Raw genomic sequence first — 27,565 nt, 5'->3', positions numbered from 1 at the left:
GAGAGCAGAATTACAAACAAGGAAACGAGTGATAATGGAGGAAAGGGTTGAAATGGATTATTGCTCCATCTCCTGGTCATGTTATGGCTTTCCTTTTTTTACATGTCCACCCAAGTGACTGGAACATTTTGATCAAAATGCATTTTATAAATTCCACTTATTTATTTAGCCTAATATTTTGTTTTTAATATTTTATTTAGGCTATTTGATTCTTTTGTAAACGTTTAATTAAACATGGTGGAGTAGACTAAATTAAAACTAATTTTGTTTTCTTCATTTTGTAATTTTGGAATTTGTAGATGCTTTATGGTGGCACAAGGAGTGGGGGGAATCACAGTTTCCTTCTCATCAGTAAATGAGCTTGAGCATTGGGGCAAAACCGGCTGTAACCTTTAACCTGAAACGACAATGAAGCACTCGATCCACTGGAGAGAGCGCGAGGGACTAGGACGCAGCATAACGTCTGTTAAAGCCGTGACCCGAACAAGTGCGCTCGCCACAGCTCAACTTACCCAAATATATTGCGAAGAGACGCAATGATCAACACCCAAGCAAGGTAAGCAATAGCCGTGTGTTCTTTTTTTGGTTAGGTCAGTGTATAAGAGCATCAGCTCAGAGACTGATGTTTAGAGCATCATGACTACATTCCCGACATGGTTGGCGTTCATAGAAACCGTCAGTGCTAAATCCAACTTCAATTATTGTCTCTTAATGAAGCAAACCGTTCTGTTTTATTATTTAGATTGCACTGCGACGTATTGGCAACTAATGAAATTAATGAACTGCTACTACTTGCAAATAAACACTTCTGAGGAAAAAGCAATTAGATCGCAACGTTGTGCATGAATTATTAATTATTCATATCTCATTTACAGTCTCTGAAAATCCACGAGATAGGCTACTGTGTCATCTAGTTTACTCGCTATTGCTGAGGAAATATTTCAGCACAGTACATCATGTTCTTACATCATCAGTAGCTATAGCCTAGTTCACGCTCTGGACCGCACACATTTGTTCAATGTCATTTCTCTATCATTATGGTGTTTGTACGTTTATTGTGGAGTTGAATTACAACCCGTGGTTAAAGATTGTGAACACTGCATGTTCCTTCGGTGTCAAGAGAGCTGTCAAGTGCGCGCGCGACCTCCAGCGGGACTTTACGCAATGCTCGAGCTCGCAGCGGCTCCACTTAAACAAAACACAGTTAGTGTGTGTTGTTTGTGTGTGTGTGTGTGTGTGTGTATGTATATATATATATATATATATATATATATATATATATGTATATGTATATATATATATATATATATATATATATATATATATATATATATATATATATATATATGTGTACACAATGTTTGTGTGTGTATATATATATATTTAGACTGTGTTGATCAGGTTGTCTAGAATAGTGAATCTCAACCTTTTTTGAGTAATGAACCCCTGTCAGATTTGGAACCATCCTCAAGGACCCCAGAATAAAATTTGCTTATTGGTATCATTCATTTCTTTGTGACGACCAAATGCAATAAAGTATAATTTACTACTACGTTAGTTGACTTGATCTATATTTAGTCATATCGTCAGTTATATTATACATATATTATCTTCTTCTTTCATGTCAAAATATACAAAAATTCATAATCAGATAAGTGATAAAAGGACCCTCTGGCATTATGTCAATGGTTGAGAAACACTGGTCTAGAAAATATTAGCTAATTTAAAGACTATATGCAATCAAAACTATCCCATATGAAGCCAAATGGGAGTTTGTGTTACAATGGCCATATCTTGTGTCTTTTACTTAGACAATAAACTGAGAGTTCAAAGTCCTCTCTTGTGTCTTTGCAGCGCTGCACTTCTGGATTCTGCTTGTGTGCTCCGCTGGGTCAGGCAGCAGGCTCCAGGGCCTCAGTGGTGCTCCTGATGCCCCTCACCTACAGATGAGGAACACAGCTGGACAAGACATGAGCAGGGATCTAACTCAAGATGTGCTCCTTTACAAGGTGGGCCTGTCACCACCTCACAATGGAGATGCTTATTTACCAAAGCCACAAATAAGTAAATATTATCTAAAATGAGACAGTCTATTTAGCACCAATAAGTGTAATGCTTAAAGTCATGAAATCAAAGTGGACAAATCTTTTTTTTTTTTTTTTATGAAATAATGGAATTATAAATTAGTTATTCGGGCGTGCACATCTTTTTTTTTTTTCTTCTTTTTTTTTTTTTAAATTCGTGTGCCCTCATAATCTTTAATCAACATCATTTCCCTCTTGTAACAACATCTCTTCTCTTCTCTGATGATGAACTGGTGTGAGGGCGGGACGACCTGTCACTTACATGAGATAGCAAGCAATAGCAAGTCACAATTATCCAATTCCTGATGGACAAATCTTTTCTCATTCGAGAAGCCATTTCACTCCAATAAACGATACAATATACATACAGATCGCAACTTCTGTTTCATGCCAACTTTAAGTGGTTCAAACTCTAACCAGCTACTTGCTTTAACTCAAACTCTGACTAGCTAACAACTGTAGTGATGATATTGGGCTGATAAGCACAGATGAATGTAAAATAATGTGATAATTGTAAAAAAAAAATGTGTTCGTTAATTACATTTACAATTACATTTTTCTTTTTTGTCATTTTTTTTATGCAGGGTGGGAAGTTAACTGTGAAACAGGTGACCCTACTGGACAGCGAATCATCCATTCTGTTATTTCAGTATCAGCTAAGTGAGCAGTTGTCATGGAGCATGCAGACTGTGCTCTCTGGCCATAGCCTCTTTGTTGGTTTACCAAATGGAGAACTTCTCAAAGGCACCAAAGAAGGGTTAGTGATTAGTATGGGCTGCACTGTTTTTCTTGTTGAACATTTACCTGATGCAGTTTGGTACATTTAGCCTATTCAAACAATACACTGCTGTTATGCAAGTATGCGCCTGTATAATGCAGTGTTATTTTATTATTAATATTTATAAACATAGGTGTAATTTACAGGTAGGACATGTCCCCACTACTTTTTGCCAGGTTCGATTTTGTCCCTCCCACTTTTTGAAACATTTTGTGGCATGGATATACCTAATACAAAGTAAACATCTCCAATTGACTGTCGAAGTACTAATTTCATTAGTTTGTGTTTAATAAGAGGAGATCTGGTGCTGGAATTTGTTGTTTATTAAATCATGCTGAGTGCTCGTTATCGCTGTTATCAGTGGCGGTGGCTTATGCACAGTCTTCACACAGACCAGCGCTTCAATCTTTTGCTTAACGCTGGTGCGGAGACTCTATTCGTTCTGCTGAAATCACAAAACAAAATGCATACAAATGTGTCCCTGCTCTTGATATACAATCACTGATGAACATCTTTAATGAGAAAAAAAAAAAAAAGTTAAAAAAAAAAAAAATTCTTTAAATATTACTTTTTAGGTTTCATTTATTTTCAGTTTCAGTTAAGTTTTTATTTGTTTCCAGTGAGTAATTTTAGTGCTTCAACTTATTTCAGTTAGTGCTTCAACTTATTTCTACTTTTTAAAAAGTTTTTCATCTATATTTATATTTTATTTATTTCAGCTTTATTTCAATTACCATTTAAAAAAAAAATAGTTTTAAAGGTGCCGCAGAACATCTTTTTAATAGATGTAATATAAGTCTAAGGTGTCCCCTGAATGTGTCTGTGAAGTTTCAGCTCAAAATAACCCATTTTGATTTTTTTTAACTGCCTATTTTGGGGCATCATTAAATATGAGCTGATTTAGGCTGCGGCCCCTTTAAATGCTCACGCACCCCGACCACGGAGCTCGCGCTTGCCTTTAACAGCATAAACAAAGTTCACACAGCTAATATAACCCTCAAAATTGTTCTTTACAAAGTGTTCAAAGTGTTTTATTTGGATGTTTACATTTGATTCTGAATGAGTTTGAGGCTGTGCTTCATGCCTAAAGCTAACATTGTTGGAGAGATTTATAAAGAATGAAGTTGTGTTTATGAATTATACAGACTGCAAGTGTTTAAAAAATGAAAATAGCGACGGCTCTTGTCTCCGTGAATTCGGTAAGAAACGATGGTAACTTTAACCTCATTTAACAGTACATTAGCAACATGCTAATGAAACATTCAGAAAGACAATTTACAAATATCACTAAAAATATCATGATATCATGGATCATGTCAGTTATTATTGCTCCATCTGCCATTTTTCGCTGTTGTCCTTGCTTGCTTACCTAGTCTGATGATTCAGCTGTGCACATCCAGACGTTAATACTGGCTGCCCTTGTCTAATGCCTTGAACATGGGCTGGCATATGCAAATATTGGGGGCGTATATATTAATGATCCCGACTGTTACATAACAGTCGGTGTTATGTTGAGATTCGCCTGTCTTTTAAACAAATGAGATTTATATAAGGAGGAGGAAACAATGGTGTTTGAGACTCACTGTATGTCATTTCCATGTACTGAACTCTTGTTATTTAACTATGCCAAGATAAATTCAATTTTTAATTCTAGGGCACCTTTAATTAATGATAATAGCTCTTGTATACTGACAGGACAGTGCAAGTCAGTACATTTCCTCATTCAAGTCGATAGGAGTTGGTCTTGCATGTCCGAAATTGCCCGGAGGCATTGCAAATATGGCCACAGAGTGAACTGACTTTCCTTGAAAGGGACTTTGAAAGTAAGTTTTCTATATTTTCTTTTTATGTCTGAAGGCTCACCGCTGTTTTGGAGTTTGCAGAGGAGAAATTGAAGATCAGTCATGTATTTGTGTGGTTCATGAAGAACAGGCCAGATAAATGTAAGTTCTGGATGAGTGGATTTGATTTTGCTGGAAATTGTAAGATTTTGGGATTGGGTCATAGAGTTATCAGAAAGAGTCACAATACATTACACCTTTCTTACTTCAGCTGCCTTTAAGACGTTATCATGGGAAATTTTATACCGCATAAAATCTGATGCTTTTTAAGAATATTGCGTTGTCTTCTTGTCTCCTCCACAGTGCCCCTTACCAGAACATTCTGCTACCTTGGCTTTGAGCTTGTAAAACCAGATCATCTAATAGCATCTATTGCAGGAGATTTACGTCTTATGGTCTACGATATTCAACAAACTCACTCATCTGAAGAATGACTACAAGGCCTTCAAAATACACAGAATTCTATGGACTGTTAAGTGGACTAAATGCAAAAAACAAAACAATAAACAGAGTTATTGTCAAAAAACTAACACTGCAGAGGGGCAATTAGGTTACAGCAACTCTGAAAAACTGGGTAATGTTAACCTAACTGATTCAAAGTATGGGTCAATTTGTTTGCCTCAAGAAACACACCATTTCACTTTTAAATTATGTGTTCAACGTATGAAAACAGCAATAACTAGGATGTTGTATGTCAAAGTAACTCAAAATAACTCAAATAACATGGCTGTATTTGCATTGAACAGTGGTTCTTATGTTCTCTGTTATGTTCTCTGACAATAAATATATGTAATCTGAATTATAACAACACCTGCATGCTGTAATGTGACATTGTATTGCACTTTATGAATCATTGTCATTGACAGTCTCCCAGTAAAACTACAAATAAAAAAAAATATATAGAAAAAAGTTAAAACAATTGAACATATTGAAAATCACAAAGAGATATCAAATGTTAATAAACGTGTCAGTTGATTAGAATATAGTATCTGGTTATTGACAGCATTGGCTTAAAGTGGAATCTTTCTATATTTAAACTCTAGCAGCATTCATTCATATTTGTTCACCACATTATGGAAAGCTACATATATGGAGAATTTGTTTCAGAGGAAGTGGGGGACACTTCTTTGTTTTTACAGATTTTGCACATTTATAACACAAGACAGGGAAAATACCAACTTCATAAGGCACGCTTATTGACATAAAAAAAATTAAATGAGCAAGATTTGAAATGCAATGGACTTTAACAAAGATATAAAAGAGGACATCATTAAAATAGTATATATTTTGTCACAGAAGTGAGCATAGGTCTTTCTATTTTTACATATTTAAAACTTTGAAAAAAATCTCACAAAATCATGAAGAAATAAAGGTTTTTAATTTCTTCCAATTTCCTCACCAAAATTACCATGTTAACAAGGTCAGAAAACTAGGGATTCAAAATATTCTTATAAAATATGTTACCTTAAACTAAGGGATGAATATTATTAATTTCCACTGAAAGCCAGTTAAAAACATTCACCCAAAATTTAGAGGTAAATCACAGTAGAAAAGGTGTGATAAACTATAGGCCTACTTACCTTTGAAAAATCTGCATCTCTTAAGTCTTATCCCCAGATGTTATTGTTCATTTCTTGTTATCTGCATGAGCAAAATATTTGCAAAACAATAAGAAATCAAACTGAATATAATTAAAAAATGAAAACCTAAAAAAAATGCATATTCTTATATAATTACCTTAAGGTAATTTCACCAAATTTTGATTAAATTGACTTTCTTAGTTGTTACAAGAAGTGACTGAAATAAATCTGACCTTGATCAAGGTCATTTGTAGAAACACAATGGTTTTATGGAAGGTAAGTTAGACGTGAGTTGCAGCATACACTTACACCCTCCCCTATATGCAACACATCCAGTTAGCCGGTGTGATGTATTATTTATACAAATAAAATATAGGCTAATACTAATAATATGAATTTTAAAAAATAAATCAATAGCGTGTGAATCGTGACACTTGCGGTATTTCTAACACTTCGGTCGATGCACTTTAACCTTTAATGGAAAGTCATAGCAGAGCGCTGTGATTAGTCAGTTCAGTGGAGTGACGCAGACAGCGTCATCACCATCACCATCACTACCATGTTCACTACCCAGTGAGCTACTGTCCTGTGCTGAACATACACACCAATGTCAGCCTAAATATGCTATATGATTGAATCATCTCTGCTGCACGGTAAGACGTTCATTGGTGTTGTTGAAGTGTAACCGAGCCGAGATCATAGATAATAAAGCTGAGTCCGACTGTCCATTGAGCCGCATGACAGTTGTGCTAACTAGCCACTACATACCATGCTATTGAAGCGAGCTGTGTGCATTTACAAAACATTCTCTGAATTGTCAACCCTGACATTTTTATCTGAACATAACATTAGAAATCAGTAAGTTATTGTGTTACAAAGATTGTGTTTACACCAGCACCGGTGTAAGTTAAAGAAAACCAGCAGCAGTTAGCTTAGGTATGGACTGAAAGCTAATGAACACTAGCAGTGTGACTTTAGTAAGATCGAGTGCACTTTCACTTACTAAGTTAGTTGTTTTTAAGAACTAATAGCGAACACTACTACAGCTTGTATCAGAAACAACAAGCCTGAAAGGGACAGTTCAACCAAAAATGAAAGTTCAGTCATCATTTATTTACCTTCATGTGGTTCCTCTTTCTTTCTTCTGTGGAACATAAACGAAGATATTTTGAAAAATGTGCAGTATTTTTGTTTTTCTCAGATCATACATCTTTGGTATAGACTAGATTTTTGAAGTTCCTTACATTTGTAGTAGCATATCCTCATCACATTTAGACGTGCTTAGTTTATTAAAATTTAAAGGGATAGTTCACTCAAACATGAAAATTCGGTCATCATTTACTCGCCTTCATCCTATGAAAACTTGTTTCCTCCAATAATAATAATAATAATAATAATAATAACAATAATAATAAAGGTAACTGTGACTTTTTCCTCACATTTGCAAGTTTATGTCTCATAATTTCAGACTTTAAAACTCATAGTTACAAGTCATAGTTGTGAGATATAAACTTAAATTGTGAGAAATAAATGTCAGAATTGGGAGTTATAAACTGAATTTTTTAGAAAAAAGTCAGAATTGTAAGATTAAAAGACGTAATTGTCTTTTTGTTTAAACAAACTTCTATATCATGTTGTACCAAACCTGTGTGACTGACTTTTCTTTTTTAATGAAACACAAAAGGAGATTAGAAGTGAATGGTGACTTAGGCTGTCAGTAGGGGTGTGACGAGACAGGTATCTCACAAGACGAGACGAGACTCGAGATTGAGTTCACGAGACGGGACGGCGAAATACATGACTAGAAAAAATAATCTGCAGGTGCATTTGAAATGTTTTAACTAATCATCTTATAATGAATGTCATTTCAGTTCTACTTTCTGAGTATGAATTATCATATGCAGTAAAAGACAACAATACTCAAGTACTGTAAAAGGTTTTGCCACTAACTCAACTGACTGACTTCTCTTCTGTATGATTTCAGTCTCTTCAGACCTTACTGTACATGATTTATGAGCTTCTACAACTTTTGACCTCCTAACTGAACTCCTTTCCACAAACTGATCATAGAAATAAAACAGTATAAATAAAAATGGTAACACTTTACAATAAGGACTCATTTATTAACATTAATGTATTAACCAACATCAACTAACAATGATCAATATATGTGCTACAGTATTTATTAATCTTTGTTTATGTTAGTTAATAAAAATAGTCATTCATTGTTAGTTCATGATAATTCACAGTGCTTTAACTAATGTTAACAAATGAAACCTTATTGTTTATGCTTAATAAGATTAAGAGAAAACTGTTATTCATTTTTATGCTAACACTTTACAATAAGTGCAACCATAATCGCACTCTCTCAATATTCAAAGTGCAAATAAGACCAAATTTTTCTTTGATACAGAGCTAAGAAATGGTTACAACTACTAGGCCCAGCCTAAAATAGCTTTCATATTGAGAGATATCTGTATTCATCAGGGAGCCGCTTTCAAAATGCGGGGTATTAAAATCGCGTTTGAATGCGCGCTTGCGTGCTTTACTTTCACTTTCAGCGACCGCGCGTAACTCTGTAAATATGGAGCGGCGGCGACCGTTATCCAACTGAATCAAATGTTTTTTATTTAAATACAAAGCAAAACGATAGAGGAGGCGTAATGTAAACGTAGCGGTGGCATATTCTTTCCCAATCATCCTAACCACTCTGTCATGGCAACATCGAGACTACTTTTCGCCTCGACGAGAAATCTCGTCACAGTTAGTCTCGCGACACGAGATCTCGTCACACCCCTAGCTGTCAGTCATTAACATGCTGCATAACATCTACTTTTGTGTTCCACAGAAGAAAGAAAGTTAAACAGGTCTATCCCTTGAAGATATCCCTATCCCTGTTATTTTACATATTTATATATCACGACTGTTGAGATTCGTTCCATTCGTAGTTTATGATCCTCTAGTGCTTGTCTTATGGTAAATCTCAAGTTATCCGGTGGTACTTCTTTTAGCCACTATGCTCCAACATTTTGTAATTGTCTACCAAATTAAGTGACAGCATTCATATTTTTAAAAGGCGGGTTAAGACATATATTTGCTTATGAGTTGCTTATGTGTATAACAGCATTGTGTGAAATTGTAAGGTTTTTTTATGTTTTTATATTACTCTATGATCCGTTTATAGTTGCTTTTGAGTATTTTTATATTGATATTGTGTGAAATGGTATTGCCAATATTTGTTTTTATGCTTGTGAAGCACTTTGAGCCGCATTCCATGTATGAAAAGTGGTATACAAATAAATATTTATTATTATTATTTCCCAGGTGGCCTGGGGCTGATGTCAGGCGCTGCAGGCAAGAAACATGCAGCAGAAACGCAACATTCAGATCATAGAATGGGAGGACTTGGACAAACGCAAGTTCTACTCCTTTGGAGTATTCATGACCATGGCCATCCGCGCCACGGTCTACCCGGCCACGCTGATCCGCACCAGGCTGCAGGTTCAGAAGGGGAAATCGCTCTACTCTGGGACCTACGATGCTTTCTGTAAAATTCTCAGAGCTGAAGGTCTGAGAGGACTTTACAGGGGCTTCATGGTGACCACGTTCACACTCATATCAGGGCAGGCATACATAACCACTTACGAACTGGTAAGGAAATATGTTTCCAACTATTCTAAGGACAATACGCTGAAGTCATTAGTGGCGGGAGGCTCAGCGTCATTGGTGGCCCAGAGCATTACTGTTCCCATAGATGTCATATCACAGCAGCTCATGATGCAGGGCCAAGGGGAGCATCTAACCCGCTTTAAAATTAAACCTGAAACAGCATTGGAAGCAAAGCACCCTGTATTTTTCGGCCAGACGAGAGACATTATTGGGCAGATATTTGCTGCGGATGGCATTCGTGGGTTCTACCGAGGATATGTGGCATCTCTCCTCACATACATCCCCAACAGTGCTGTTTGGTGGCCGTTTTACCACTTCTATGCAGGTAAGAAATGTAACCGTTATAATGACCCTAAGCATTGTATAAATGAAATCATAGTCAACAAAATCCATCTTTGCAATTCAGAGAAACAGAAGCTGCATCTGAAATGGCATTTACACAGACTGTTTAATGCAGCTCAGAGGGGACATAAATGCATTTAACCTGCAGTTATAAATGCATAAATAAAGTTTTGATGTTTTAAAAATAAAACATTGATATATGAAATGATTTTAAAATTGAAATGACACTTTAAATATGAAACTAAAACCACCAGTAGGTGGTGGCAAGTCAGGGTGTGGGTGGGTCTAAACCAGCACTATAGGAACTACCAGTGATGTTAGCATTTGACCAATCAACGTACACATATCAGACGAATATGGAAAACAGCGATAACTGCATATACCTGTTGTCTGCAGGGTTGTGTTCTTTTCTCTGCCTCGATGATATGTAATAATGAAAGTTGTCATAGGAAATGACATTAATACATGAAAGCCCCTATTAATACAACCAATTCAAATGGCTGATCATTTCAGGAACACAGCATTTTACTTTCTTAATGAGTGAGTGAGTCATTGAATCATTCATTGAACCGATTCATTCAAATGGACTGATTCATTCAGTAACTAAACACCGCTGTGTGTTCCTCAGAGATGCAAAACAGTTTGGCTGCTGTGGCTTTGTTTGGAACTATTTGTGTCTGCGAAATAGAGCAAAACAGGCAATAATGTGTGTCAAATGTAAGTCACTTAATTGTTTATTAAACTGTTGTGTAAAATCAATACCACATCTACAATCATTCTATTTGAAAAAAAAAAAGTCACTCTTTGTGTGATTGCTTAACTATATCATAAGATATAAATATAGCCTAAAAGACAAATACTCATACAGGAAGTTTTTTTTACTGCATTTTAATAGAGTAAGTCATGCAGTGAGAGCATGCACTCTAAATGCACATGTGCAGCAGTCTAACCTTAACCTAAAAAGGCTACATCATGCAGTGTATGACCATTCTAAGCATGTTTTTGTTTGTTTTTTGCAAAGCGAGGGACATACTCGATCATGTCTGATTTGCACATCCTTAAAACAAACAGTTATGATCTTATCATTGACTATATCTTTCAAAAACATTAAATAATCTTACCCAACCCAAACTTTTGAATGGTCATGTACCATCTCAATTAATTTGCTCAATGTAGTGGCAGATTGTGTATGTATTTGAGTGCCAATCCCACTTTTATGTGCTGTGAATGTTCATGTTTTTATTGTTAGAATACTATACTGTTCAAAGTTACATCGACAAAAACATTTTTGTTTAGCAATCCATCTGATCCATTACAGAGCCATATAATTTGAGTTGATTTTGAAGTAGGTGAGATTTCATTTGCTCTTATTGGCTCCGCAGAACAGTTGTCTAAGATGGCTCCCAGTGACTGCCCTCATCTAGTGCTGCAGGCAATGGCTGGACCTCTGGCGGCTGCCACTGCCTCTACTGTCACCAACCCCATGGACGTCATCAGGGCCCGGGTTCAGGTCATTCCCATTGCACCAGATATGTATTGCCTGGCATGTGTGACCGAGTGTGTTTACATGTACAACAAAACAGACAACTATCAAAAACCAGTTTATATAAAATGTTTAAATGCGAATCAGTTAATCAGTTATAATTATTTGTTGTTGTATTTCTGGTGTTTGTGCACATTCTACAATTCTCATTCAGCATTTTTGACACATTTTTCCTGAATGTTGTACCTGAATATCTGATTTTTTTTTTTTTTTCTTGTGCAGGTGGAGGGCAGGACATCAGTCACTGAGACTTTTAACCAGCTGATCAGAGAGGAAGGATTCTGGGGGATGACCAAAGGCCTCTCTGCTCGCATCATATCTTCAACGCCCACAGCAATAGTCATGGTGGTTGGTTATGAAACTCTCAAAAAGCTTAGCTTACGACCAGAGCTGGTTGACTCCCGCCACTGGTAAAAAAAAAAAAAAAGAAAAGAAAAAAGAAACTTTAGAGTGTCTGTCAACTTCCCTATGACTCTTCCACTCCACCTTATTGTTCATTTTTGCCTTTTAAATCTCCTGCCTTGTGATGCTTCAGTGTGACACTGCTGATTGCTTTTTTTTAAATTTTATTTAATAGTAACAATGCAGCTTTTGAGCTCTTTGTTACTTTCTGTTAATAGGGAAAAATGCTGCTCAGGTTTGTAATCGGTGTAAGAGGCACAACAGTTTTTCTTGAATGAATTTTTAAAACATATGTGATCAAACAGATTGAATGTTTTAGTAAAAGAAAGTATTTTGTGACTTTAATTTATTGCTCGTTGTATAAGTGGTAGTTTAAATGTCTTCAGTCATTTATTTTCAGTAGGATATAAACAATATTTCTTTTAAGATATTTCATTCAGAGAACTCACTTCATTCAGCTGTCACCGCAATAGCATTTTATTCATTGTAGTACAGTTTTTATCATACTTTCTTAAGTTTATGTAACTAGATCATCTCATGTGTACAATGTTTACCTCTGAATATGCTTTTCATAGTTTTTGTGTGGTGCTGGGATGTTTTAAGTTGCCAAAGTTGAGTGAATATTCAAGGAAAATCTCTTGATAACCTTTGCTGAAGATGAATAATTAAAACCCAAAACTGACTGTAAATATATCAAGTTATAGTTATCTGTCTGTGTCCTTCATAGTTCTCCCAAATATGAAAATGTACTTACCGTTAGGTCATTTTTCTTTCTTCAGTGGGACTCATGAGGCACTGTTTAGCAGAAAGTTTGAGTTGTTCTCGATTAGGGGCTGTCAAGCTCTAAAAAGGACAATTTAGCATCATAACAGTACATCAAATAAATATCCATGTGACTTGTGTACTGTTCAGTTTCTTCTCAAGGCATACAATAGATTGGTTTAAGGAACTGACTGAAATTAAAGTCATTATTCACTGCAAATATTGTTTGTAAGCCCTGGTCTTGGACATTCTGCTACAATTTTCAAAATACATGAGAGAAATGATGATAGAATATTCATTTTCGGATGAGCTATCACTTTAATAGAACATATTATGATGCAATTAGAGTGAATTGTGGGACTATTGAAAGTTTTTTTTAAACCATATCTCTTATATATGCTGTCTGCGAGGCAGCTGTGAGACCTCAAAAAAAAAAAAAAAGATTTACCTTTAATTGTTGCATTGGCAGCGTAACTGTCTGTATCCAGCAGGGCTGCATTTAATCATGGATTCTGTGCTGTGATTCTATTTGTCACCACTAGGGAGCAGTCACTTATAAAGTTAGCAGATGCCTGATCAAGTCATCCCAATCATACTAATTATATATTTAGCAACTGCTGCTCTTCTGAGGGTATTTATTTTTTTATCCCCCAGTTTAATTTGAACATCATCTCTACTCTAGAACCACAGGGCAGACAGCAAATCAATATTAGCTTTGAATAATTTAAACTTGTATATTGGGGGATCTTTGTTTATTTTTGTGAGCATCAACTAATTAATAGTTGATGGTATTGATAAAAATATCAATACAGTAACAACCTGAGCCAAGAATTCAGAACTTACTCCCCAAATATCGGATAAAATCAGAAGAAAAATAATTTCAAATAAAATATCAGATATGAAGTAATATTACTCACAATGTCAGCAGGTATTGGAGTACATTTCCGAACCACTGTTTGATGCGTATGCATAGCAGTTGATCTGTTATGATGATTACTTAAATGATTTACAAAAATACTAGATACTTATTCCCCCCCTAAACAACCATCTTGAATATTTTGAGATATGAGAAATCCTCATATTTATAGTGTGATTTCTAGACCTTGTGTTTAATTATTTGACCGTTTTCATGGTTTGATACCAAAGGAGTTCCGATCTGCTTAATGCTTCAAATGTACTGAAATCTTTTTATTTTAATGCTGTTAGGAAGACTGTAATGTTTTATTTGCAGAAATCATACAACAACATAAATATAGCTATAAATTCTCAAGCAATGGCATGCAATGCTCTGAAAGGTTGTTATCTATTCAACACTGCAGCAGAAGACGAAACCACTTGACAAAATGATTTGAGCTTTTGGAAAGAGTATATTCATTAGTTCAGTTTCAGGGCAAGTGCACTGCCCCCTACAGTTTGTTTGTCTTTGGGCAGTAGAGTTTCTTTCTGCTCCGGTTTATTAATTAGTGCCAGAGCAGTGCTTCTGTAAAGCCCGAGGTTAGGGATGAGGCAAATGTTTCCCTGCAGCTACATTCATATGATGGTTAGTTCTTAGCTGCGCTGCAAATCAAACTTTGGGGAAGGGTAGGGTTGATATTACACATTTCAAACCCCAAGTTTGCAAGATCGTATTATTCTTTTTCTGTCATTTATAAAGTTTTGAAATTTTGATGACTCTGCTTCAGTGTGAAATGATCTAAAGGAAAAAAAAACTACTTTCTAAATAGAAGAATAACCTTCAGTATAGGCTCAACCTCAAAAAGTTATTTGCTCTTTTGGGATAAAATGTTTTCTGCAAAATACCAGACTAAGTTTATACAGACTACCAAAACTCATTAAACAATCCAAATAAAACTGGGACAGTTATTCAAAGAGAATATAAAACACACTGCAAATGCCATTTCTTCACTTCCCAAGTTTTTTATGCACATAATTAAATCATAATAGAACAATGGCCTAGTATCAGCGTGTTTGCTGCAATATTTTGTGATGGGGGTGCAACATGCAGCTGTGATTAACTAATGCTGTGATAGGGCCTCCACCCTCAGGCGAGGAAAGTGCTGCCAATGATCAATGTCTCAGCCAGAACACAATGGCACAGACTTCATCTCTGCGGCCAAAACCACCATCTTACGCCCGCAACGGCCATGGACCACTGAAAAGAGCATTACTGTCCTTTCACATAAAACAATTTATGAAAATACATTATCATTTGTTTTTGTTTTTTAAGTTTGTCTAAAATATTTATATTTTTATAGTAATGTTATATTTACATTTGAAGAGTTCATTTGCAAAAACCGATAAACGCCATTTAAAAAAAAAAATGAACTAAGTGCTGTGCATTATTCTCCATGTATAGCACGTTCTGTACCCTAAATCCATTTTGTCAGAAAAGGCGGTTTTGTCCACTGTCAGCCATCGCAAGTTCACGTTTTACAGCAGAAGCCGACAAGCGCCCTTGTTGTATGTGTACAGAAACCGATAAGTCCGTTTTAGCGAATCAGCGCACAGTATTCAGGTCAGGTGACAAGGTTTCTGGTCACTTAAAAAAGACGCGCTAGCTGAGGGAAGTTTTGTCAAAACTGACTAAAAGTGATCGAGGATTTATAATTTCGACTCCTGTAAATCCTTGTACACCATACACGACTTGCATGCTTAAACCTTGGTTGTTCTTTTGCGTGTGTGTGCGCGCGCACGTGCGTGGATGCGTGTGTGAGAGAGAGTGTAGTTGTGTGCCGATCTGTTAGTGTGTGTGTGTGTGTGTGTGTGTGTGCGCGCGCACAGTGAGTGTGAGTGTGTGTGTGTGTGTGTGTGTGTGTGTGTGTGTGTGTGTGTGTGTGTGTGTGTGTGTGTGTGCGCACAGTGAGTGTGAGTGTGTGTGTGTGTGTGTGTGTGTGTGTATGTGTCGATCTGTTAGTGTGTGTTCGTGTTTGTGTGCACACGTGTGTTTGAGTGTTTTAAATGCAATAACAAAGCAATTACTTGGGTTTTGTTTAACTCTGAAACATGAAATGGGGAGTTATCTGCTTTTGCCAAAAAAAACGACTGTTGGAGTTATCTGCTTTTGCTAAAAAACAAACTTTTAATATTTATAAAAAACATACTTTTAATGAACTTTAATTTTTTAATTTACCTGTATTTTTTTAGAGTTACTATTACTTAATCAAAACAACCCAACTGCAGTTTGATTGATATTACTTGGAATGCACAATAAAAAAACATGATTTGTGAGAATTAATAAAAATGGAGTTAACTGTTTTTGCAAATAAACTCTTAATTTATTAAAATAATTTTTTGCTAACACTTTATTTTGATGGTCCCCTTTAGACATTCTCTTGACCAAGTAATATTGCACCTACATTTCAACTCCCAGTCAATAAAGTATTAGTAGACTGTCTGCTTAATATCTGCTAACACTTTATTTTGATGCTCCCCAACAGACACTCTCATGAGTAACTTTGCAAATATATGTCAACATTCTACTAAGCTAAACCCTGCAGTCTCTTAATACTCTAATGACAGTTATTAGTTGACATGGTGCAAACAGAATATTTAAAGGGGAACATCAAAATAAAGTGTGACCCAATTTTCTCATAATACTCATTGCAGCATCACCTCTTTACTCACAATGCCTGAAACGGTTCAATAAAGGATTTGATATTTCTTAACCCTTCTTTTCTGCTGTGATTGGTGAGATGGCCCTGTTGTGATTGGCCATTTACAGCATGTGTCGGAAACTTATTTTGCATTACCATATCTGAATTTTAGCTCCGGAGGCTCCTCAGCACTTGTATACAAAGTGATATGAACAGTAACCATGGCCTCAGTTTTACCGTATCAATTCGAGCCTGAGTCCTCATCCTTTGGAAGTGCAATCAAAGATGATTTGCTTTCGCAGAGCAGAAAACAGTGTCTTACCGACATGTCGACAGCACTAACTCTTCCAGGCCTCAGCTACAACAAGTGTTTGAGGGCGGGTCAAAGTAGACATCGTTCGCAGGCAGCCAATGAAGACCATGCACTGGCATTATGCAAATCTGTGGTAACACTTTACTTGAAGGGGTGTGCATAAGACTGACGTGATACCTTCATAATCATGACATGACACGTGTCATGAATATGAAGGAGGTTTTATGAATGTTTATGACAACTGTCATTAAATGTCATTCGCTCAGTTATGTCATTTTTAATGCAAAGATGACATTGTTTGAGATGTCCGAGTTATGACAACTTGACATAAACCAATACATCATAACCTGTCAGTGTCTTTGTCATGACAACTTGACATCATTTAGCTTTATGGGTTAACATTACATTAAACTGTCATGTGGTTGGTTTTGACATTGGCTGTCATGAGGCCATTATAATAGTGTCATGAATATGTATCTTGAGCTCAACTACAGTGGTACAAATTGAACTTGTCATTAAAATGTCATTAAGTGACAATACTCTGACAAATAATTTTATAACAGCGTCATGACTATTTTTCATTTCATGTTTTTTTTTTTTTTTTTTTTTTAGTTTCCACCAACAGAAGGTCAGATAATAGACGATTTCAAATTTCGTAAAAAAGATGACACTGTTATAAAATAATGGTAACACTTTATTTTAGGGTCCTTTAACTAGTTGCTTATTACTATTAGCATTCATATGGCTAAAATATTGGCTATTTATTAGTACTTATAAAGCACATATTAATGCCTTATTCTGCATGATCTTATTCTACATTCTTAATCCTACCCAATACCTAAACCTAACAATTAACTATAATAAGCAGTAAATTAAGAGTTTATTGAGGGAAAAGTCATAGTTAATCGTTTATATATGTGTTCCCTATACTGAAGTGTTACCAAAATAATGTAATGTAATGTTAACCCATAAAGCTAAGTAGTTTTTTAAGTTTGATAATTAATCTGCTATGTCATGTTTATGACAGGTTATGATGTTTTGCTAATGTCAAGTTGTCATGATAAAGACACTGACAGGTTATGATGTGTTGGTTTATGTCAAGTTGTCGTAACAAAGACATCTCAAACAATGTCATCTTTGCATTAAAAATGACATAATTGAGCGAATGACACTTAATGACAGTTGTCATAAACATGCATAAAACCTCCTTCATATTCATGACACGTGTCATGTCAAGATTATGAAGGTGTCATGTCAGTCTTATGCACACCCCTTCAAGTAAAGTGTTACCAAATCTGTTACAAACCTATAGGTTCATGAGGGATGTAATACTGAAATTACTGACGACTTGTTTCAGACAGGTCAGAATCTTTCTTTAGCGAGACAAGAACTCCATTTATTGAAACGTTGAGGACCTTTTACATTCACAAACGGCTATATAACACAGCGCATGAAAAGCAATATCCGAAAAAGCATAATGTTCATTGTTCATTCATGTTTACTAGTGTAGTTTTTATCGAAATTAATCTTAATTAAAGAATACTTCTGAGAGAAACATTCAATGATAAGCATAGGAGATGGGAAGCTTGCGATCTGAGGTCTGATGACTCAATCACTGATTAGTTTGAGGTCAACGTAGATAAATGATCAAGCAAAGATCAGATGGACTGGAGTTTGAAGTACTGCTCTTCATAGTCAGACGCCCAGGGCACTGACGCTTGCCGTCCCACTGGGAGTTACTTCCATTACATTTCTGAGTGAAAAATGACTGAGCATAATAGATGCCCTAATGAGTCTGGGGGTCTCTATATCTATGACATCAGTGGACAGGGTGTTGTCACACTAGGCCGTGTCTCTTTTGCAAAGCTGGACGTTGATGGATGTTCTCCATTAGTGTATGTCGATTGGTGATTTGTGATTTAATCTGGTATGACCTCAAACCAGGTCCATCTGAGCCCTGATGGGAAGCTTTTAAAATCTAGGCGTTCATAAAAAGACAAAGAGACAGATGCATATGATGGATATGCATACACTTTACAATAAGGTTTCATTTGTTAACATTAGTTAACATTGACTTACAATGAGCAATACTTTTACAATATTTATTAACCTTAGATCATTTTAATTAATGCATTAACTCATGAAAGCTTATTGTAAAGTGTTACCCATAAGTTAAACAAAATTGCTTAAATGCAACAGTCCATTTTCTTGTCCACTGTTAATGCAATAACACGACAAAATACAATACAGTATGTTAATGCAACCTTTAAACATTCGGCAGGTTTTTGAGGAACAATGGCCCTCCACATCACGATCTTGGCATAGCGCGGTCTATTTCATGGACCACACATTGGCACATTCACCAGGGCCTTATAAAAACAAAGGAGAGAAAAGATACATTCACACAGAGAAACATCTAAAGGCCCATACCAAATCAATTGATTGATGGGAAAAACAGTGGCTGATGAGGGTGTGTGAGCAAGTGGATGGGTCCGTTCCTTCTCCTGGATACTTCCTGGAGAAATGACAAAGTGCTCTCTGCCCTCTCTCTACATTAATTATCAACCGCTGTCTCAAAGGCACTTCGTCAATGAGATAAATGAAACAACATCGGGACAGGAACAAATCAACCGCCAAGCAGGGGAGGGAGGAGTTCAGCCTGGGGCCCCTCTTTCTCTCCTGGGGCTCCTGTCCTTCTAGTCTTGGGAGGCAGGATCCAGGATGAATGGGTCTTCATGGGAAATGTATCGAGGACATGTTCAGGGCTCTTTTTAAAATGTACTGTTTAAAAGAGAGGAAAAAAATTTGACAATCTAATTTATATCCTTGAGTACATACACTCACAATTTCATCAACCTGATATATTTGTAAAAATAATTAATAGTCAGTGTTGCTGGAAGCACTTCTGAATGGTTTTTAAAAAGTGCACTGGCAGAAAATGAAACCCATTACTTACATTTATTTTCATCCAAAAGTTGCAGAACTGGCAGAATGATAAAAAGACTTTATAAGAGTATGAACTGACTACTTAAAGTCTTTAGGAGCTTTTTATGGGAATAAATGCGACAGCTCGGATAGTATTAAAGCAATGAATTCAAGGATGTGAGATGAATGAGAAGCATTAGAGAATGTCTCCTGTAAGCCATTACATCCATCTGGGCAAGAGGGAGGGACCACTGATGTACGTCACAGATGCTTGCTATCAGCAGTGGTCCAGAAGGCGTAACACAGAGACTGAAAGAAAGAGAGGGTGACACTCTAGAAGAGACAGTGTGAGAAAGAGAAGAAGAAAACTGGAGGGAGACTGACAGCTTTTTTAGATCTGAGAAATAAAAAGGGGTGGTAGCAGATCTATTTAGATCTATTAGGTTTCTGAATTAAAAAGCACGTTTTTAAAGAAGCTGATAAAAAGGAACAACTCAAGATGCCCAATTTTGCCGGAACCTGGAAGATGAAGAGCAGTGAAAATTTTGAAGAACTCCTGAAAGCGCTCGGTAAGTGATCCACTCACTTTATCCTTCTCCAAGTGCGTATAGACTATTTTATCCTGTTGTTTAGGCCGCATCCACGATCTCCTCTTCTTCTGCTGTTTTGTCTTCAATAGCATATTCATGGATTAACTAGTGTGAAGAGTAAATCACTATTATTTTCGGGCTGTTGGGCTGCTTCTTCAGGCTCTTTTGTTTCTTTGGCAGCATGAGTTGCCTGGATTCTTATTCAAATTCTCAAAGCTAGAGAGACTGTGCATAGATTTAGCAAGGGCACAGAAATGCACACACTCAGTGGATTAGATTTTTTCAAAATTAAATTAAATCTAATAGTTTAATAACCATTTTATGAGGCCCCCTGAAATTTGTCTGTTCAGAACTTTACACTATACCATTCAAAAGTTTGGGGTAAGAATTTTTTTGAAAGAAGTTTTTAATGTTCACAAAGGCTGCATTTATTTGATCAACAATACAGTTAAAGCTAAAATTGTGAAGAAGAAAAAATATTACAATTTAAAATAATTGTTTTCAATTTTAATATGTTTTGAAATGTAATTTATTTCTGTCATGCAAAGCTGAATTTTCAGCATCATTACTCCAGTCTTCAGTGTCACATGATCCTTCAGAAATCATTCTAATATGCTGATTTGCTGCTCAAGAAACATTTCTTAATTTTATCAATGTTGAAAACAGACCAAAAAACAGCATTTATTTTAAATATAGAAATCATCACAAATGTCTTTACTGTAACTTGTACTGTAACTGTAACTTTGAATCAATTTAATGCTAAATAAAAGTATTAATTATTACTTTAAAATCTTACTGATCCTAAACTTTGAAACAGTAGTGTGCATATCAGAATCAGACAGTTTCTCACTCTAATAGTTTACACTACAATCCTGTGGCAAAAAATGCAATTAGCCCTAGAATTTCAACATTGTCCAAGTAGGCACTACACAAGTCCAAGAGCCGTGGCATTCCTTCCAGTCAACACCCTGTCATTACAACTCCTTATTTGAAACATCTGCTGATAACAATCTACTCTGTGGTCATTTGATAACTATTTATGCAGAAAATGGCATACCACAGCTGTAAATGCTTGCTTTGCCCCAGTTATGACTAGGAAAAATGAACATCAGTCACATTAAAAAAAACATGAAAGCAGGTCAGACATTCCCTTTGCAGTATCTATTGCAGCAGATACAAATGAATGATGTAAGTATGCCGTCTTGAGGGAATTAGAGTGAGATCTGCAAGTGGATAATTACAGCACAGTCAAGAGTGATGAGTGCACATGGAGTTATTCGATCATTTATTGTATATAATAATCATTTTAATTAGAGACTTTCAGTTGGAGACTTTTAACCACTCTGTCTCAATGACATAAAACTGAAAACATTTACATAAGCAAAGTGACAAATTTGGCATAACTAATGTGGCATAATTAGATGTTTTGTGTAATGCAGGGGTGAACGCTATGCTGAGGAAGGTGGCCTGTGCGGCAGCCTCTAAACCCCACGTGGAGATCCGTCAGAACGGAGAACAGTTCTACATCAAAACCTCCACTACTGTGAGGACCACAGAAATCAACTTCCAGATAGGACAAGAGTTCAACGAAGAGACCGTAGATGGGCGGAAATGCAAGGTAATACAGCTTAAGGGTTTTCCTTTTTTGTGATCAATATTTATATTGTCATTTGAAAATGAGCATTGAGAGATGACAAATCATAAACTACCTAGATTACCCTAAAAAATTACTGTTCAAAAGTTTGGAGTCATTATGATTTATTTTTTTTTTTTTTAAGAAATCAATATTTTTTTCAGCAAGCATGCATTAAATTGATCAAAGGTGACAGCATAGACTTTTATAATGTAACAAAAGATATATATATATATATATATATATATATATATATATATATATATATATATATATATATATATATATATATGATGTTCTTTTGAAATTTCATCAGAGTCCTGAAAAATATGTATTCAGGGCAATATATTTCACAAAATATGAATGTACATGAGATTTGACTGCATAAGCACTTGCAAAAAGTTTTTATTAACCAATGTTTTGGCACAAAGCCTTTGTCAAGGTATGATATTTTGGATATTTGGATATTTTGTTCCTCAAAATATTAAGCAGCACAACTGTTTTCAACATTGATGATGTTTCTTGAGCAGCATATTTAAAAAAAATTTTTTAATAATAATAATAAAAAAAACAGCTATAAAACTACAGCACAATACAAAATGGAAGAATAGCAAAATAACCAGTTTGTGACTGTGCTAATCTTTTTTTCACCTCTTATTCATGTCACAGATAGTTTGGTAAATTACATTATATGACACACAAGCACATCAAAGCAATACCGCAGGCTTATCTAGTTTCAGTCACCCTTATGTCTTCCTCCTTTAATCTCCTGGATTTAAATGGATCTGAGAGATTCTGACTCAAACGGTTGCGCCATCACATCCAGCTCTCCGTAAGATAATGTGTGAATACTAAAGAACTGATGAGCACTGATATGACAGGATGTGTTTCGTGAGGGCATTGAGTTTTTCTTCTGAGCCTGTCAGCCCATCAGAGGCTGCTGAAAGGGCAATGGGCGGTTGCAGGCCAAGCTGTCATGTGCTGGAAAGCATTTTTAACAAGTTAACCTTTGTGACTGCTGCCCTTTTACAGGCAAATCAAAGTAACCACAGGTCAGGCACTAAATAAACATCTGTTTTTTTTTTTTTTTTTTGACATGAATTGACACCCAGACATTTTCTATTTAGATATTTGGCAGAGGCTATCTGGCAACATGAATTAAACATGAAAACTGTATAGTCATCCAATTATATGCAGCACAAAAGATTTCAGTTAAGCAGAGAGGGTGATTAATACACAGAAATGTATAAATATATAACTATGGTGGTGGTCATCTCTCCTCAGCCCATTACTTGTGATTCACTCCCTCAAATCAATGGCCTAAGAGCCTTTAACATTCACTGGAGATCATAATTCAAATGCAAATGGACAGAAGAATTCCTCTGAGAATCATTTGAATGTTCTTCCCTGGAAAGAACTTTTTTTTTTTTTTTCCACTGTGTATTGTACATACAGATGTTCATCTTCAAAAGGCTATGTTGTGAGACTACCATTAGACTGTAATTGTCTACAGAGCCTGGCCACATGGGAGACAGAGAACAAGATGACCTGCAGGCAAACCCTTGTTGATGGTAACGGCCCTAAGACGTACTGGACACGAGAGCTGAAAGGGAATGAACTCATCCTGGTGAGGACCTGTACCATTAGCAATAATAAAATCACTCATTCTGTGTATGTCATTGTTTATTCTGTGCTGAAGGTCACATTTTTCAATCTGCTTTGTGATTTCTAACACCCGTGAGAAACTGATTGCTCAAATTCATTTTCATTGCTTTGAATTTTTAACAAAAATGCAACATTGGGTAAACATCTGGCCTTCTCTTTTTTATAGGCCAGATGGACAACAGTAAACTGGCCTTATAACTGAGGAGGTTTTATTACTGGCTTCTTTCACTGGCTTTGCTGCCCCTGAGGGACATCAAATGCCTTCCTCTTGCGCTCAAGTATCTGTTGTAAACTTTAAAGGGGATTTCGGAAAGACTTATGATGGTGAAACGCTCACCATCTGTAATAATTTTCACCATTCTTCGCATGGTCAGTGAAAATATATGCCATAAAAATGAGCATTCAATAAAGGACACAACTTACATTAGAAGATAACCTTGTGTGACACTAATTTCTGGATCACATGCATCTTCTACAATACCAATACAATTTTACTGATGAAAAAAGGAAAAACGTAACGACATAAAGTGCATGTTATTTATAACTAGCATGATATATGTAGGCCGTACTTAAAAGTCCTTAAGGGCTCCATAACACAAGATATAACCAAGATCTTGCTTACTCTGCTTTATTCAGTAACTCTTCTGCAAAATTCAGTACACTTTAGACTTTTTTTAAGCATCTGACACACAAACATCATGTTTTTGTTGTAAGAACTATTAGAGATATTTTTGATAAAGTATTATCTTACATAAAATTGGCCTAGTATGAAAAGTAACTACTTTAAAGCACATATCCCAGGTTTCAGACAAGGTTTAAGCCAATCCCAGACTAAAATGCATGTTTGAGCTGTTTTAACTGAAAGCAATTTGCACTGACACATCTTAAAATATGTCAGTGCCATTGTTTTGTCTCAAGATGCACACCAGTAATGTTATTTTAATGTTATATTTTTTCTAAGGCATGTTTATAAAAGCTACTTACAGTGCTCAGCATACACCCCCTTTGAAAAGTAACATTTTAAACAATATCTTAAGGAACACAAAAACAATTTCCAAAATATTGACAAGACTAAGTTTAATATAACATCTGTTTAACTTATAACATGAAAGTAAGGTTAATAATATAACTTAGAGAACAAAATTTTCAGTTTTATTCAAATTAGGGTGATGCAAAAATGAGTACACCCCACTTAAAGTCTCTGGAGCAAAGCTAAATTTTAGACTACAAATGTCTATTTTAACAAGAATTCAACCACAGGTGAGTCTAATTATTCGTTACACTGGTGTCCAACAGACAGGTGACTATAAAAAGGTGTTAAAACACCTTCCCATTTTTTGCTGTCAGCAATGGCACCACATGGAAGAGAAATGTTTTGCCAAATTCTTTCTTTCTTTCTTTCTTTCTTTCTTTCTTTCTTTCTTTCTTTCTTTCTTTCTTTCTTTCTTTCTTTCTTTCTTTCTTTCTTTCTTTCTTTCTTTCAATAACAACAAACCAACATTTGGTTCCAAATTAGCAATAGCTGCTACTGAGCGACAGCTAAATGTTTTATATTATCTTTTTTGTATTTTGTTTTTTATTCTTTTTTGTTGATTTCTATTTTATGCTGAAATTTGTAACATTTGTTGAAAATGTTATTTAAGAGGTCATTTCAGACCCATTGTACTCTATTCAAGGAAAGTTATTGCTAACTAAATGACCTCAACAGGGAAATATGCTGGACCATTAACACAGCACAACTTGCATCCAGTCGTATTTTTGGTCTGCATTAATGCGCTCATGGACCTTGACACAGTTGGTGGCGTTACACGATGCATGCAGGACAAGACATGTTGAAGTCACATCTGTGTCTTATTAGGCAGAGCAGAAAATGTGATGCATCGCACTGAAATGGTGATGCAGCTGGCTCGCATCACAACTCCTTCAGGCTTTTGAATGCATGATGGTGATGCATGTCTTTCCATTCATGGCCAGCTGTTTTGTCATGAGCTGAATAATCATGCCAAAGTATTTGACCAACTGCAGCTTATTATAAAAATGTCTCGTTGCATATGCATATAATGGCACTTGCACTTGTGTTTATTGAAATTGATGTGTTATTCTTATGAACCATTCTAAACCATTTGTCTTATGCATTGCAGCTCTCTTCATTATAAATGGCTTACTTAAACTTTACTTCATCTTTATCTTTTACCCTAATGATTAATGCGTGTGTTTTTTTTGTGTAAAAATGGCCACATTAACATAAAGCTGGCATCATGGAGCAAAGTTACTGGAAGTGACCCAGAAAATACTTTGCAAATGGGTCTAATTGATCATGTTACATGTAGGAATGCTGGCGGTGCGTAGGGGCCTGACACTTCTCTCTCTAATGTCTCCCACAGCACCGCCACACACAGCAGATGGCCTGTCCTAATACCATTTTTTAACAGAGTGCGTGAGGTGGTCCTGCTCTGGAACGCAGATGGTGTATAGTACTGTCAGCTGCTCTAGTTCTGTTTAGGTGTGATTTTTAAACTCCAGTAAATATGAAAAGGCAGCATCAAGATGTCAGAGGCACTTCCTCTTAATTCAGTCAACACATCAGTCAAAGCAAGGCACAATTCCAACAAGCTACATACAAAACTTAAAAGTAAAACACAATCTGTACCTTCATTTTAAAGGGATATTTCACCCAAAAATGAAAATTTTGTCATCATTTACTCATCCTCATGTTGTTCCAAACCTGTATGAGTTTCTTTCTTCTGTTGAACACAAAAGAAGATATTTTAAAGAATGTTGGAAACCAGACAGTTGATGGTAGCCATTGACTTCCATAGTATTTTTAGGCAAGTCAATGGCTATCGTCCAGTGGCGTGCACGCGGGGTGGGGGTGGGTTTTGGGGAGTCTTGAGCCCCTGCCAATTTGACTGCGAAAGGGAAAGTGCCCTTTGTGGTCACGTTGCAGTGCCCCGCGTTCCCATTTCTCCTTCCCTGGAACGCGATTTCTTCCGAGGGAGCGCGAACGTGATTGCGCCCCTGCCCTCCCGGAGGTCTGCGCACGCCACTGCTACCGTCAACTGTTTGATTACCAAAAAAATCTTCTTTTTTGCTCAACAGAAAAAAGAAATTCATACAGGTTTCATTTTTGGGTGAACTATCCCTTTAAGGGTGTCTCACATAATTAATCTGAGACTGCACATGAATCATAGTAAACGAAATGAACTGTGAATAACACTGAAAGACTGACTGAGTTCATGGCGTTCTCTCTCTGTTTGTCTTCATTGCTCAGACCTTTGGGGCCGATGATGTGGTGTGCACACGGATTTATGTACGGGAATGAGCACCGAGGTGAACTGGATGGAGGGATATTCCGGCACTTGCAGCTTTGGAGGAATAACATTTTGTTCATGATTAACTTGCACTGTAGTGTGTTAGTTGATACTTTCTTCTGTTCTAACTTGGATATCACTTTAGTGCATTCAGTGTAATCAGTAGATTTACTTTTAAAATGTTTCTCATTAATTATAGCCTTTATGTACAGTGTTACTCGAGCTCTAAGATTTAAAGTGGGCTACAGGACCCTTGGGGTGGGCCAGACAGGAATTGAGTGAGCCTGGTGTTAGTTATTATATTCATGGTTAAATCTGCCAAATATTCTTAGCTCAGTTACAATGGTTTATTGCAGCCACGTCTCATGATCTTAATTTACTTTACTTTCTTTTTCTGTCACTGACCATGCATAAAATAATAAAGACATGTAATTGTTAATGATATTATTGTACTTTTTTTTTTAAAGCTGCAGTCTGTAAGTTTTTACCTCTTTGTCGCCATCTCTGTTTGAACCCTGAAACTGCAGTTATTTT

At 36.1% G+C, this 27,565-nt stretch overlaps 4 protein-coding genes across 5 annotated transcripts in view; 3 read left to right on the top strand and 1 right to left on the bottom strand.

Annotated features, from left to right (window-relative positions):
- The window catches only part of rbpms2b (RNA binding protein, mRNA processing factor 2b), a 32,713-nt gene extending 26,380 nt beyond the window's left edge, over window positions 1-6,333 (bottom strand). Inside the window, exon 1 of the mRNA XM_048185208.1 lies at window positions 6,284-6,333. The gene's annotated coding sequence lies outside the window, so the exon portion shown is untranslated. The remainder of the gene's footprint in view (window positions 1-6,283) is intronic.
- oaz2b (ornithine decarboxylase antizyme 2b) lies at window positions 289-5,511 on the top strand. The gene is given in 6 exon segments (XM_048185209.1): window positions 289-556; window positions 1,855-1,927; window positions 1,929-2,009; window positions 2,669-2,841; window positions 4,720-4,805; window positions 5,007-5,511. Coding segments are annotated over 6 exon segments (564 nt in total). The 5' UTR covers window positions 289-536; the 3' UTR covers window positions 5,138-5,511.
- Window positions 6,334-6,789: 456 nt separating the features above from the next.
- slc25a44b (solute carrier family 25 member 44b) lies at window positions 6,790-13,139 on the top strand. 2 transcript variants are annotated; one of them, XM_048185206.1, is made up of 4 exons: window positions 6,790-6,936; window positions 9,608-10,277; window positions 11,677-11,804; window positions 12,060-13,139. In XM_048185206.1, the coding sequence occupies exons 2-4, from the start codon at window positions 9,647-9,649 to the stop codon at window positions 12,249-12,251; spliced, it is 951 nt and encodes a 316-aa protein (XP_048041163.1). In that variant the 5' UTR covers window positions 6,790-6,936; window positions 9,608-9,646; the 3' UTR covers window positions 12,252-13,139. The 2 variants fall into 2 exon arrangements, with proteins under 2 accessions (XP_048041163.1, XP_048041164.1); XM_048185207.1 differs by having other exon boundaries at window positions 11,677-11,823; window positions 12,060-12,252.
- A 6,990-nt stretch (window positions 13,140-20,129) lies between these two features.
- crabp1b (cellular retinoic acid binding protein 1b) lies at window positions 20,130-27,473 on the top strand. Its single transcript, XM_048185201.1, has 4 exons — window positions 20,130-20,401; window positions 21,862-22,040; window positions 23,569-23,682; window positions 26,992-27,473. Exons 1-4 carry the CDS (start codon window positions 20,332-20,334, stop codon window positions 27,040-27,042), a joined length of 414 nt encoding a protein of 137 aa, XP_048041158.1. The 5' UTR covers window positions 20,130-20,331; the 3' UTR covers window positions 27,043-27,473.
- Window positions 27,474-27,565: the final 92 nt, after the last annotated feature.

The sequence above is a fragment of the Megalobrama amblycephala genome, linkage group LG3, assembly GCF_018812025.1.
Source record: "Megalobrama amblycephala isolate DHTTF-2021 linkage group LG3, ASM1881202v1, whole genome shotgun sequence".
Classification (NCBI taxonomy): domain Eukaryota; kingdom Metazoa; phylum Chordata; class Actinopteri; order Cypriniformes; family Xenocyprididae; genus Megalobrama; species Megalobrama amblycephala.
This window is presented reverse-complemented; position numbering and strand designations above follow the sequence as displayed.